Source organism: Gasterosteus aculeatus, chromosome 15 (genome assembly GCF_964276395.1).
Source record: "Gasterosteus aculeatus chromosome 15, fGasAcu3.hap1.1, whole genome shotgun sequence".
Taxonomy (NCBI): Eukaryota; Metazoa; Chordata; class Actinopteri; order Perciformes; family Gasterosteidae; genus Gasterosteus; species Gasterosteus aculeatus.
The window spans coordinates 9553271-9567948 of NC_135703.1; the positions used below are offsets into that span (position 1 = coordinate 9553271).

The 14678-nt window shown below is 44.0% G+C and overlaps 2 protein-coding genes across 4 annotated transcripts; both read left to right on the forward strand.

The window, feature by feature from the left end:
- Positions 1–902: 902 nt before the first annotated feature.
- Positions 903–8868, forward strand: LOC120832435 (RNA polymerase II elongation factor ELL). Its single transcript, XM_040198696.2, has 12 exons — positions 903–1340; positions 3403–3441; positions 3550–3671; positions 4292–4452; positions 5378–5688; positions 5788–5912; positions 6036–6525; positions 6617–6698; positions 6775–6841; positions 7071–7242; positions 7808–7852; positions 7966–8868. The coding sequence occupies exons 1-12, from the start codon at positions 1209–1211 to the stop codon at positions 8068–8070; spliced, it is 1851 nt and encodes a 616-aa protein (XP_040054630.2). The 5' UTR covers positions 903–1208; the 3' UTR covers positions 8071–8868.
- Positions 8869–9086: 218 nt separating this feature from the next.
- d2hgdh (D-2-hydroxyglutarate dehydrogenase) lies at positions 9087–14184 on the forward strand. 3 transcript variants are annotated; one of them, XM_078089550.1, is made up of 11 exons: positions 9117–9281; positions 9982–10137; positions 10239–10529; positions 10642–10699; positions 10789–10928; positions 11016–11209; positions 11320–11488; positions 11606–11749; positions 11840–11982; positions 13017–13182; positions 13473–14184. In XM_078089550.1, exons 3-11 carry the CDS (start codon positions 10514–10516, stop codon positions 13733–13735), a joined length of 1293 nt encoding a protein of 430 aa, XP_077945676.1. In that variant the 5' UTR covers positions 9117–9281; positions 9982–10137; positions 10239–10513; the 3' UTR covers positions 13736–14184. The 3 variants fall into 3 exon arrangements, with proteins under 3 accessions (XP_040054632.1, XP_040054631.1, XP_077945676.1); XM_040198698.2 differs by lacking the exon at positions 9982–10137 and having other exon boundaries at positions 9087–9281; positions 10195–10529; XM_040198697.2 differs by lacking the exon at positions 9982–10137 and having other exon boundaries at positions 9089–9281; positions 10195–10540.
- The last annotated feature ends 494 nt before the right edge of the window (positions 14185–14678 follow it).

Consider the following 14678-nt stretch of genomic DNA (forward strand, 5'->3'; position numbering starts at 1 on the left):
CAGACACACAGTTCATTTTAAATAAAAAAATGGTGTATTTTTTTTTCTTTCAGTTTATACTTCTCTGCAAAGCACAGTCATTTCTATATATACATTAATACATCTGACGTATCAGGCTCCAAGCTTATATGAGACCAGGAAAACACTTCAGCAACCCTCAAATACCAGATGTGCAATTGAGTCAAATGTCAATTAGTGCTTAATCTACATCCTTAAAATGACATAAATGAGCATGAAACAAAGCCACAGCCACCTTGTATTCTGCAATTCTGCTACCGTGTTTGTGTTTTTGAAAGCACGTTTTATATTCAGTCATTTTACTTTTAGCTGAGTAAAGGTTTACTGTGGTGAACTGAACTATTTTTATATCTGTGCTCACTCTCATCATCAGAAAGTAATATAAAACATGAGTCCCACCTGTGTATAGCTTTCATTACAGTTTCCACATGGACATATAAGTAATAAGCAGCTTAAATGTAGACAAGATCATTCTTTTTTTCTGCATGTAAACCAATTAATCAAGTCAGTTTTTGTTTTTTGCAAGGAACACCATGAACAGGGAAATAGAATCAGTGCAATTGAATGTATGAATGAAGAATCCCAATCGGAGAATTGTGTTACCTCCACTGCATTTATTCTAATGCTTAAATTACAGATTGTGAACGCAATACAATGGTGTTGTGATAAAAATACATTATAAATGACACTGCACGTATATGATAAAGTATAATGAACATTGACGCATCAATTATAATCCCATCATATAATATTCTGCAAAGGATATTTGGTTTAAAGACCATGGGAATTTTAAATACATTTTTTATCATAAAGCTTTTGTACATTTTAAATCAATGCCTCATTCCTGTAACTGCTGTTTGTCAGATCAAATTCTTACTAAAACCCTTCACACTAACCAAAGAAATCCCCTTCCTGTGACAGAGAGACACTCCGCGCAGTGAGAGGAGGCCAGCGGGCCGCTGAAAACTTGAAGTGGTGACGTCAGCCCTACGTAGCCGTTTATTTACGTCTCTCTGCCAATCACGACTGCTCAGCCGTCGTGACGTAACCAGACCTACTCCAGAATAGCGCGCGGCGGAGGGACCAGTTGAGCCGTGTTCTTCCCCGCGTCCCCCGCGCCCGTAGTTCCTCCGGTTATGCGGCGTCGGTTCGGTCCGGAATAAGCCCGGTGGGCGGGTATCTGCGGCGGGATGTCGCTGCTGGAGGAGAACCGGTGTTACGGACTCAACGGCGGCGAACTGAACGGCGGGAACGTCTCCGTTTTTCACGTCAAACTCACTGACAGCGCGGCGAGAGCCATCGGCTCCTTCGCTCACTGGGAGGTAGGCTGCCGGTTTTTTAGTACAAAATGATCTTCAAATAACTCCCGGGCGTCCGGTAACGGGTGTTATTGTTACGTCGCTTCGTCAAGGGGACCTCCGCTTCAAAAAATATCTAAAAGTGGTAAAAAAAACAGGCGAAGGAGGAAGGGTTTGTGATTCCTTCTTTTCAGCCCGAAGTTCGGCAAAATCTTCCTCGGTCGTTGTCTCCCACGAGCCTCCTCTTTTTATTTATTTATTAAAGCCACTGGATGGAAATACGTGTTGCATAATTCAACATGGAAACCCCTCCATGTGCGCGGCTGCGTGCAGCGAGCTGCCGGCCAAGTGGTTACAAGCTGCTGGGCGAGTATTGTGAATGTTAACCAGCCGGGTGGAGAAGAAAGAACGCAGGCTGTGGGGGATGGAGGAGGAGGAGGAGGAGTAGCAGCAGCAGCAGGAGGAGGAGGAGGAGGAGGAGGAGGAGGAGGAGCAGCAGCAGCAGCAGCAGGAGGAGGAGGAGGAGGAGGAGGAGGAGGAGTAGCAGCAGCAGCAGGAGGAGGAGGAGGAGGAGGAGGAGCAGCAGCAGCAGCAGCAGCAGGAGGAGGAGGAGGAGGAGGAGGAGGAGGAGTAGCAGCAGCAGCAGCAGGAGGAGGAGGAGGAGGAGGAGGAGGAGGAGGAGGAGGAGGGGGGATTGCATTTAGGAGATGCATTGCTTCTACTTTTAAAAAATTGTTTTGTTTGTTTTGTTTTTGTTTTCCATGGTGCAGGCCCAGAGAAACACATACACATATTCAAACATTTGACCCACTTCTCAAAGGGATCGTTCACCGCAGGGAGTCTGAGCAGAGAACATGTGTCATGTCCACTTCCTCTATTTGGTAATTCCAAGTAATCCGGTTTGAAAACTCCTCCGGTGGAGAAAAGAAATCAGCCACCTATTTTCTGGTGAGAGGTGAAAAAGCGCACCGCCCTTCTCCGTCTTTTTCTCTGAATGAGAAGGACAGAAGGGAGAGAAAAAAGCACAGTTTTAACTAGCGCACAATATTGTTCCTCTGCGTGTATCTAGCTTATTCATTCAGCGTTTAAGTGTATTTATTTATAATGCACCTGGTCTGTTCACAGAAACCAGAACAACCACCTCTACATTAAACCGAGCTTAAACCGACTAAATGCTGGATTAACAAATCCTCTCCATGAACAGGGCGTTTTGATTTGAGTCATTGTTTCCGACCGAGCTGCTGACTTGTTACTTTTGGGAGTGTCATTTCTTCCGTTCCCCCCGTCACCGTCAGAGATGACTGGCCTGTTTTTTTTTTTTCTTCCACCCTGTTCACCATATTGTCACGTGACAAGCTGCTACCCTTCAGCAGCAGGTCGTGGTGACCTTGCCCTCCTCATATCAAATTGAATTTATTTAAAGGCACATCACTGGCAGGAAACACAAGAAGAAGAAGACGTTTCCGCTTTCTATTTTTTGTGTGTGCAGAAAGTATGATTTTTGGTTTAAAAAACTATAACAAAACAATAACAATGACACATTAGAGAGGAAAGACGGTCTCGGGCCGGACAGCAAACTGGTGTGCTGATCGGAGGCTGATCGGAACTATTCATCTTCATTAAGGATCCCCCAATTTCACACGCTGAATCAATAGCTATGCAGCTACTGAGATTACTGAGTGCGTCAGGTAAAAATATAGCTTGCATCAACCAAAAAACTACAAATTGATGGAGGAGAAAGTGAGATATTGTCTTTATTTCATTCCACTAAAGCATGTAATGTTTGTGCAGTAGTAGTAGTCAGAGTAATAGTGCTCTTTAATACCCTTCAATCTACTTTCATGTGTAAATCTGACTTCCCCCTTTTTAAGTTCACTTCAGACAACTCAAGCCCTTAAATACAAATCATTCCGATGTAGTTCTTTAGCAGTTTACAGACAACGAGTCGGGGCAATGAGCATCCTCTCTGTTATATGTCCTACAACGGGCTGCGCTGGTCTGCCCTCAGATCTGCGTGTGTCTGTATCTGCACGTCCAGCGGTGAGTCCATGCCGCACTGTAAACAACCATCTGTCTTTTGCTTCAGGGTTCCCGTCCCACCATCTGTTTCAATGGCAACAAAGGGGTAAGAGCAACCGGTCGACATACTAACTGCACAGTCTCATCTTGTGCGTGATTTTGAAAGGTGTGTAATTGAACCGCTCTGCTTGTCCCTCTCTCCCTCTTGTCCTAGAAAATCAGCGTCCCTCGCTCGGAGAATAAAGACGACCTGAGGGTTTTCACCTTTGCCGTGACAAACGTAGCCCGTGATAATCCGCACGGAAGCTTCAACTGCTTCCAACAGCGGGCCGCTGGGTAAATAAGCAAATACTACTCACAATACATTTACATTTTAGTATCAATTACATTTTTCGTTTTGCTGAGGCTTTTACCCAAAGTGACTTACACTAAGATTACATCAAATTAGGTCATTGATGGTTAGTTCTTGAGGAAAATGTTTGCAGTTGAAAATGTCATTCGAAAGCAAACCGGAAAGCAGTGATGTAATAAATATAGTGAAGATCACACATTGTGTTTGTCCCTAAGTGTACTGTCATTACATTGTTAGATGTTTACGAGTTAACTGAGGGCCTCAGTTTCAATGTTTTAAAATGTCTCCGCCCCCCCCCGCTTACTGCTGTGTGAAAATCCCCCTGCTGCTAACATCTCTCCGTCAGGCTCTTTAAATGCCAGAGACACGGGGAGTCCTGACTGTACAGGTCTACCAAGTCTGTTCTGCTGCCGTTTTGAGGACAAAAGAATTGAGAGCTGTTGCCTAAACAACACATGGGGAAAAAATAATCTATGTGTATTTGGTAGCAAAGGGGTCCCACCCATAGAAGATAATCACAAACAATCCATCCTTTGACATAGATAATGTATAGAAGACATCCTGAAAGCTCCTTCAGGTCCCTGTTTTCATGCTCTCCTCCCAGTTCTGCCGAGGAGCTGTCATGTCTGGGGGTGATTCAGAAAAAGATGACGGTCAACGCTACGGATGAGTCGTACGATAAGGCTCGCCAGAGCATGGCCCAAGCTGAGGAGGAGACGCGCAGCCGTGGAGCCATTGTCATCAAACACGGGGGACGCTTCCAGGGTAAGAAAGCGCCTTCCACGTGCAATCCGCTTTCTTACACAACGCGGAACCCCGGCTGAGGAACAAGACGAGCCTGCAGGCAAATTTGTACTGTGCTGTTTACATCCAACAAAAAGATAGTCAGCCATGTGGCATTGGTTGCCATAGCAACGCGCATAGTAACCAATGACATGGTAACAGTCAGTCTCTTTGGTCCTGTCTGTTTTCTGCTAGACTATACCTCTATGCTGCACGCACAGGCCCATATAATGTACGCAATGACATCTTTTAAAGGGACCGCAGTCTCCTCAAAACACGGCAAACAGGTTTTATTCTGGACGACCTGCTCACCAAAATAAACATACGCACAACGAAACCAGTGATTTAGCTTTTTTTTGTGGGGCTCTGTTCTCTTGCTTCTAACCAGCAAACCGCTTCCTTCTAAACAGATATTTCAGTCACCTCATCTTGTTTCAGTGAACATGCGTACATGCAGACACACCAGTTTTGATGATTTTGGCAGCTCAGAGGAAGCTTGTGCAAAAAAACCCACTTCCTCCCTCTCTGTTCTTGTTCCACTGTGTGGTTATTTCCTAAATTAGATGGCAGCTTTTGCTCACTGATAGTCGGGTGAACGCTTGTAACCGGAATGAGAAATTCTGAAGAGGTGAAATTAGGTATTTTCTCATTTTATTCACAAGTTTGACGACTATGTTGATCCCTGGTGTCTGACCTTGACCGATGTAGCCTTGAGAAGCACACTTTTCAAGTAGTGTTATCGCACATTAATAACTGGAATTAATGTTCAAACGAGGCACCTGTTCTAATGTGCAACAATTTAGAAATATAGAATATTGTTGTTGTTGTTGGATACCTTTTGCCAAGCATATGTTTGCTTTACATGGCAAGTGCTGCTTTCAATGTGAGATTTCCTGCTGCCTTGCAGGCAAGAGGGTGACGGTGCGAGCCCCGGCCCCCGCGCTGGCCGCCCTGACCAAGCCCCGACTCACCGACAAATCCCCGTCCCTCCTCAGCAACGCAAAGAGGGGAGTCCAAGTTGGCGTGTCCAAGCCGAAGAAGGGGATCTGCGCGTCGAACAGTAAGAGCGTGGGCGACGTGCAGGACAGACCGCTTAGGGAAAGAGTAACACACCTGCTGGCCCTGCGGCCGTACAAAAGGCCGGAGCTCATCTTGAGGCTGCAGAAAGATGGACTGACGGCAAGAGACAAAGACATCCTGGACTCCGAACTGCTGGAGGTACTGAAAACAACTTAAACGGATCAAGGAAATTGATTTGTGCTCTTGAGTCCCAATTGTTTTCTCATCTGCTTTGTGTGTGTTTGTACCTGCGTGCAGGTTGGCCAGCTCAGTAGTAGAGACAACACGTATGTTCTGAAGGACAGTCTGTATAAGGAGCTGCAGAGGGACTGGCCGGGCTACTCCTCAGGAGACCAGCAGCTGCTTAAACGAATCTTTGTCAGGTAATACGGACGACAAGCTCGCTGCCGTGTTCATATTACGACAGCATCTCAACAACATCCTACACGCAAAAAAAAGGGTCGATTTGATGAAGTTGTTTACTCATTCATTTCCCGTAACTGCAGGAAGCTGTTTCAGCCCCAGCGGAACCTCCTCAGCGTCCCGGAGGCGCAGGTCAGTCCCCTGCGAGATACTCCCAACACCTCTCCAGCGCACCGGCCTAAGCCTGCCCTGCCTGAGGAATACACCGACCCTTTGGCGTGCAAGAAGCTCAGGATATCGCGCTTGTCGAGCAAAACAGCCGGAGACAAGCCAAGAGTGAGGCCCGCCGAACAGGCGGCTCAAAAGGCCGCCACAGAGGAGACGGCGAATGGCAGTAAAAGGGACTCGCTTGATCCTCGACAGCTTTTCGAATCCTTGTCAGCGGTCTGTCAGCGGGAGGCAGAAGTGGCAAAGAGGCTCGAGCCGACTCACTGTGTTGAAGAGAAACCCCGAGTCACGGCATCCGACCGCCCTCTAACCAACCCCGATCGCCCCGCGGCCCCTCTGATGGTGCCTGATCTGAACAGACACACGATCAAAAGGAAGAAGAGCAAACACAAACGCCGAGATCAGGTGAGAACACCGTTTTGTATTCAGAGAAGTCTTTTTCTGTTTCGCGCGGTGCTTCGGTAATCTGGATTTGATCTGTTCTGATGTGGAGAAGGAGCGGGTGAGAAACCGGAAAGAAAGGAGAAAGGATCTCGGTTCAGAGGATGCAGACAATAAGGTCTCCTTGTTCTGCATAGGTGAGTGCTGACACTTATGCAGCTTGACAGGTTAAATATTCTCTATTTTTAAATGGTCTGACTTTTTTTCTTTCAGAGCCAAGCGAAATGTTCTTCGACTCAAGTGTGCTCAGAGTAGACAACGACATCGCAGACTATCTATTGTGAGTATACGTTACATTAGTTCTCCACACAGAAGCATCAAAGTCTGCTCAGAAGTGTTAACTTATTTTTCTGTATCACACATTCAGTATTTTTAGATTAAAATGATTAGTTATGTGTATTTTCAGTTTTTTTTTGCAGTCCTAGACGTCTGCAACTTGTTAAGTTCTCTGACGTTGGGTTCTTCGCTGGTCTGATCATAACGTCCCTATCATTATGTTCTCTGCACAGGAAGTACGGAGAGATTTTCAATCACGACCAGAGACAGAGCTACAAGCAAGACTTTAACACGGAGTACAGCGAGTACCGGGACTTACACGCTCGCATTGACGGAGTGACGCGGCAGTTCATGGAGCTGGACGCGCAGCTCAAACAGCTCCACCACGAGTCCCATAAGTACAAGGCACGGTCTGGTCTTCGCTTCCTAAAATACTAAATATCATAAACGCCGTTGTTGCACCAAGTTTGGGGCTTGAAGCATTTGTTTGTAAGAATAATCACTGTTGAGTCTACTGAGCAGAAGAACACATAATCCTAATCCATAACGCTCCGCTGGGAACAGTATGTTTCGCCACAGTTCACCTTTTTGAGGGATAACCAAAGAAACGGGGAAAAGTTTTGTTATTACATTCTGAAAATGTCAGCATAATAGTATATATATCAGTATTGGTCCATAGTTAATTCATAAAAGGTGCCCTGTGATTACATTTGGTGTTACTCACCAATACAGTGTTCAATCTTGAGGTCTAATTATGTTTCATGCATTTGCTTCCTCCAAAAATCATTTTTAGAGGGAAATGTTTTTATATAATATTTAAAGAGATGGTGTAGGTTTTTCTTTTTTCTTTTTCATCACATTCATGTTATTTAGTTTTACTACATTCAGCAAGCTTTAACATATTTAACTAACGTGATGGAAGTCCTGTAAACGTCTATCTGCTTTAATTAATTCTAGTCTTCTCTTACAGACGGTTCGTAATCAAATTCTTCAAGAGTATCGCAAAATCAAAAAGGTAACCAGTTCCTTTAAGGATATTTATCCCAAGGCTGCTCTACGGGGCAACTCCAGTCCTCCTCTCTATTGCTGATAAGTAATCCAAGTCTTGCATTTCTTTTGTCCCCGTAGTCCAACCCCAACCACAACCACGACAAGACCCGCTGTGAATATCTGCACAACAAACTGGCCCACATAAAGAAGCTCATATCGGAGTACGACCGGCAGCAGCTCTGACTTGAGCCACCCGGGAACCTGCAGAGCACAGAAATCACCCCGGGGCGGGGGAGGCTCGCGCTTTCGAGCTGAATGCCGTCAAGCTGCAAATCTGTTGTCTTCATGGCTTCCAAATGGCGTCTCGCAAGACCTGCTGGAGACGTCACCGAGGTTATGCGACATCTGTGCGCAGCAGCTGTGGACCCATGGTAAAAAAAAAACAGATGTCTAGTATAAGCTATTTTATTTTAAGAAGGGGAACTTGTGAAGAAGACCAGGGGTCTGGACACAAGTTCTTTTAATTGTTGTACATTTGTAGATTCCCATCCCTCTTCATCCTTTTGTTGGCTGTGGATGAAATACATTTGGCCATGTCAGCATTTACGTTTAAGCCGGAAGCTTGAGGTAAGAGCTGGCTGTATACGTACCCAGGGGGCTCACAGGATTACAGATGTGGACGCACTGAGAAGACATCTTTCCTCTGGGTTCCTACACATCAGTGTAGTGTTCTCGTCGGTTCAGCTCTATAATGACCTCTGAAAGGAATGCCGGTGCCTTAAGGGGTTTCTAATCTGGACTGGATTCACAGAATTTCATGGTGTTATGCCTGTTGTTCAACACGTTTTCAGCTTGAAGTTGTATTCAGAAACGTTATGTTCTGCGCTGTAGTAACAATGTACCTGAAACTGGATTTAATTGTTAGTCATTTATACTGAAGAACAAAGAAATAAAAAAAATGATCTGCATGCTGTGTACTTTACTGAATGCATGAGGAAGTTTTGTCTGTTTAAAATAAATTTCCCCTTTTAATACTAATAATAATAATAAGGCTTTTTTGTGAAGTGCTGGGAAAATCTCATGAATAAATTGAACTTTAAGTAATAAATAGGTAGAAACAAACTATATGCTTTAATTGACTGAAAAAAAAGTGTACGTTTATCTCTTAATTCATATATGAAGCGTCTTTGTTTTCCACAGTCGAAATTGGCTGAAAGTGACAAGGCGCTCAGTTTTGAAAAAGAAGGCTTCGGATTGGCCAGTTGTCATCTGCGTGACCTTTAAACCCCGGAAGTACCTCCGTGCTAGCTGCAGAGTTGTTGCTAGTTGTAAACACTAGCCTGCTTAAGTAACCAAATATTCTCTTAAGTCTTTGTAAGGGAATCTGCTCTGAGACATGACGTGAAAGAAGACACACCGTTATAACGATGCGGGTTATTAGCCGGGCGTTGGTCGTGAGTATATTAATATATTTAACGTTAATTCACGTTAGTTATTGTTGTGAAAACAGCGGTAAAAAGCAATGCCAGTGTGCTAGTAACTCTTAGCGTTAAAGGTTAACATTAATTGCTTCCTCATTCTCAGTAATGTCTTGACAATTGTATTTCATTGCCAATTGTATTAACTATTAACTACCCTAATACAAGGGCGACGTGACATTCAGAGATCACACGAGCACACAAACACAACATGACTGTTACCATTGACTAGTTACTTCAATGTAAAACATTATTAATATTGTGGGGAAGGATCCATAGACATGGAAGGATCTAGTGGTACGTGCCTGATTTGATCTAAAGGAATTTAAATGGACTTTTATGAGATGTAAAAAAGGTGAAATCCCACCTGCAAAAATGTACTTTTGTATTGTCTGAATAGAATACGAGGTATTAGTGACTTCGATTTAGAAATGCCTTTGAATATTGTTCAGGCATCTTCACGAACACACTCACTGAAAAACTAGCTTACTGTTGAGAAAACCCAAATAATGTTTCACCTCAGGTTGTTCAAAGTGGACTGTTGATCATTAGACTGCACAAATGAATATCACAAAGTTGACTGCTGCCTAGCAACTGAAACAAGCACTTTCCTTATGAATCGGGGACACCTGCGATTTTCATGTTGACACCAGGTTTCTCTCTCTTTTGATTCAAGGTTGTTCAAGCTTCTCAGTTATTCCTTTTTTAGTGGATAAGTTTCCCATGGACATGGATATTCTACAGGAGGGCAGAACTTTGAGACGACATTACAGCAGTGGCTTGTTAGCTAACAATCATTAGTCATGTAGTTCAGCCAGCTGCTCCATACCAGGTAAATAATAACTACAACACAGACCGATTTTAATAATTCAACATGTCTCCACTGCAGCCTGTTTGCGCCTATTCTCCAGTCATGATGGGGTTTTTCCTAAGAACATCGAGCCTGAGGACGGCTCTGAGACATCGGAGCCCTCATCGCGCCTTCTCATCGGCCGGCCCGACAGGGGGGTCCACTGGTGACCTCGGCAGTTCGTTTCGTACCGCCACCTCACGAAAGCTGCACTCCGGGGCGAACGTGCCCGAGCCGTCCCCTGCTGCCGCACCGACGAGGCTGCCCTTCTCCACGGTGACCGGGGACGATTTAGCCTTCTTTGAGAAGATCCTGCCGGGCAGAGCCATCACTGACCCGGACCTGCTGGAGTCCAGTAATGTGGATTGGCTCAAGTCAGTGAGAGGTCATGACTAGAAATGAATTCACCTCATTCCACTTTAAGATGGAAGTTGCACTGATTCACACATTGTGTCTTTCACATCTCTGTTCTCACATTCTCTGCAGGTTCCAGTGAAGTCTTACTGAGACCGCAAACCACAGAGGAAGTTTCCCAAATTCTCAAGTAAAGAACATATGTTGAAATGGAATGACAATCACACAAGTGCGGGGTGTAATACGGCGTCTTAACTTTTTGCGTTTCCCCTCCTGCAGGTATTGCAATGGTCGTAATCTGGCGGTTAACCCCCAAGGAGGAAACACTGGGCTAGTTGGAGGCAGCGTTCCTGTTTATGACGAGGTCATCCTCTCTACTGCCCTTATGAACAAGATCCTTACCTTTGATAGTATCTCTGGTAGGTCTTAAAAGGCTTTAGTTTCACCCAGAATTGGCCACAATCTCAGTGTTCTAATCCTTGAGGATTTTTTTTCCCATCTGTCAGGCATCCTGACCTGTCAGGCAGGTTGTGTCTTGGAGAACTTGTCCAGTCACCTGGAGGAGAGAGACTACATCATGCCGCTGGATCTGGGGGCAAAAGGCAGTTGCCACATTGGGGGAAACGTGGCAACAAATGCAGGTGGACTCCGGCTCCTGCGATATGGTTCCTTACGCGGCACCGTGCTGGGTCTGGAGGTGGTGAGTGTAGTAAACAAATGTGGAACTTTGAAAGTATCTTATAAAAAAAGACAAACGCCCTAATCTAATATCTCACATGTCTTGTGTGTACATCTATGTGGCATGTACAGGTATTGGCAGATGGGCGAGTACTGGATTGCTTGACCACACTGCGTAAAGATAACACAGGATATGACCTCAAACAGCTCTTTATAGGGTCAGAGGGCACACTGGGGGTCATCACTGCCGTGTCCATTCTCTGTCCACGGAAACCGAAATCTGTTAATGTGGTTTTTCTGGGTATGATTTTCTCATCGCTTCTCCCTTTTACAACCCGGAATCTCAAACTACTTTATAGAATTTCAAATTGTGTCCAGTTGATAAATGTTGAGTTTGTTTACATTTATTTCTCATTAGGTTGTGAGACTTTTGATCAACTCCTGAGGACATTTCAGCTCTGCAGAGGCATGCTGGGAGAAATTTTGTCAGCCTTTGAGTTCCTGGACAGTGAATGCATGAGGCTGCTGAATACGCACCTCAAACTCCCCAATCCCATCTCTGGTAGTCCAACACCCCTATATGCAAACAGTTCATAACACGCACACACACACACACACACACACATGCTGAACTCTTTCCTCCATCTTGCAGACTGTCCATTTTACATTGTAATCGAAACATCTGGATCCAACGCAACACACGATGAGGAGAAACTCCACAATTTCCTAGAGGAGGCGATGGCATCATCATTGGTTACCGATGGGACTGTGGCAACCGAAGACTCAAAAATAAAGGTCTGTTTTCAGTTTAAGTGTTTTTATATTCTAGAAATCTCCCAAAAAGCGAACTCACAAATTGAGATAAAGCTTATTCCTCTGTGCATCGGGGCTTCATTGTTGTCCAATATATTTAAAAAGAACATTAATATGCGACACCCTTTTACACTAAATAACATGTCCCTTTATTGCAATGGTTATAATTTATAGTCAATCCCAAACACAATCTGCTGCTGTTGAGACGCAATACAGAAAAAATAGTCTCCAACAAGTTTAGTCTTTAATTGATTTGGTAATAACTGCTGAACTTCAATGTGCTTTTTGTTTTGGGGAAATGACAACCTTCTTGAATAACATCATATAGGTGTGACTTGTTTTAAAAGAGTAGGGAAATTATTTAGAGATGGACAAAGACATTGTTGGTTCTTGTCTTTCAATAAGATTTATTGACAATGTAGGATATCACCTGCCTTAAATGCAGGATCGGTTTTATTGAGAAACTGGCAAACTAACACCAGATAAAAATGATTGTCGAAATGAACGTTCAATCCTGTGTTGCTCTTTTCCAATAAAAGACCAAAAGTCTCTAAATCTAGCATTGGCAACACTGACATTCCTTCCATTCGTGCCTCACTCCAAAGTCACTCCCCAAACGTATCGATATGCCCGTCAACAACGAGAATGACTGTTGTTGGTGCTCACAGCTGCTAAGCTAGAAGATTGTTGAATGAGTGCGACGTGAACGTCGGACCAAAAAGAAATGATTGGACGAACACCGGACTGTTTCTTGTTTTATCAGAGCATTTGAATAGTCTATTACCGTCATGATGTATTTCGAATTTCAACAAAAATATCAAATGTTTTTGAAGAAGATTACTGTCAGTTTTTTTTCTTAATCCTAAAAAAAACAAAAGTTGAGCTAAACTTAATCACTTTTACTGTGGTTGTTTTTAAATGACTTGCCTCTAGAATCGAGCTACACTGATTGGCAGCCTGAACTATGTCTGAAGTCCTGCTTGAGGTGATCTGGATGTTGTAATCTTCCCTTTCAGGCCCTCTGGTCGATGCGCGAACGTGTCACCGAGGCGCTGACTCACGATGGCTTCACGTACAAGTACGACATCTCTCTCCCGGTGGAGCAGATCTACCAGCTTGTGACCGACATGCGGGAGCACCTGGGGGGCCGAGCCAAGAGCGTGGTGGGATACGGACACGTAGGTAAGACCAGAGGTGGAAAAGGTCGTAATATGGGAAGCTGATATCTCTTTTATTACTGTACCAGCTATATTCTTTATCAACAGCTTGATTGTGTTGTAGTGTCCAATGTTATGCAGCAACCGCCATGTCAAATTCCTTGTCTAACATACTGCAATAAATGTTCCTGATTCCTGATTGTCATGCTGAGCTACTGAGCCAATTATACCCTCTGAGCTGCTGTCGCACCAAAACAAATTAAATAAATGCCTCAACACAAATTGTACTCTTTCTCTTTCCATCGGTACTTCTAGGAGACGGCAACCTCCACCTGAACATCACCTCTCCTGCCAAAGACCCTGGTCTCCTCGCTGCCGTCGAGCCTTTTGTCTACCAGTGGACGGCCCGCTGTCGGGGCAGCGTCAGTGCAGAGCACGGCCTGGGGCTGAAGAAGAGGAACTACATCTACTACAGCAAACCGAGGCAGGCCGTAGCTCTGATGGGGGACATCAAGGCCATGCTGGACCCCAAAGGTATTCTCAACCCGTACAAGACTCTACCAGATGACCTGAAGTGAACCGAAAGGTCTCCGTTGTGGGCGGAGTTCAAGCGGGAGCTCCATTGTAGCTGCACCGTTATTGGCACTGGTCTTTTTATTTAAAGCAGCTCATGCCTGTTCCAATGAAGCTTGTTTAGTACAGTAAGTAATGTCTACATATATTATAGTTTTAAAGTTGTTGTACACTTTGATGTTGTGTGGATTAGCTACCCACATATGAACTTGACTCTTGTTTAAATATATACTTAAAAGATTGTACTCGAACATCCGCTTCTTGCAGGTCTGTTTTTTTTAGACCTGCATTAGTTTGAGTGTTCGTCTTTCCAAACACACAATACGGGCTGGTTCATCACAGAAAACATACTAAAGACTATTTTTCCCTAAACAAACCAAGTTTGTAACCAAATACCCCAAAATGTTTAACTCTGTTTTGATTCGAATCTTTAATAAACTGATTTCCAAATGAAGATCGTTGTCTTTTGTTATTCAAGCAACTTGTGCAGTGTGGCATGAAGGCAGATAATTGAAGCCTGCACCACTTATTATCTCCTATTGACAAAAAGGGTACAGACAGTCCAGTTGATGCCAATTTTCAATTTTTCCACAGAGCCGTTTTACATCTACTGGAGATGTGATGCATTTAAAATGTTGCAAAACATTTCCCAAGTCGCACGCAGAAAATGCGTTCTTTGCTAGACTCCAATTCGACTTTTTATGGGCCCCCAATACTGTATTTCTCAATGCATGCTTCACTATGAATTATGCTAACTATAATTGCTTTTGGCATGTGAAACAATGACTTCTGCTGACTTTTTTTTCAACATACATGACTTGTCTTGAAATATTTTTTTAAAACAATCCTGTTCATGATTTTAGGACTAATTTCTTTTAAAACATTACTTTTAAAATACTGTTCTTCTATGACATCTGATTTCTTTAACATGGTATATGACTCCAGTAC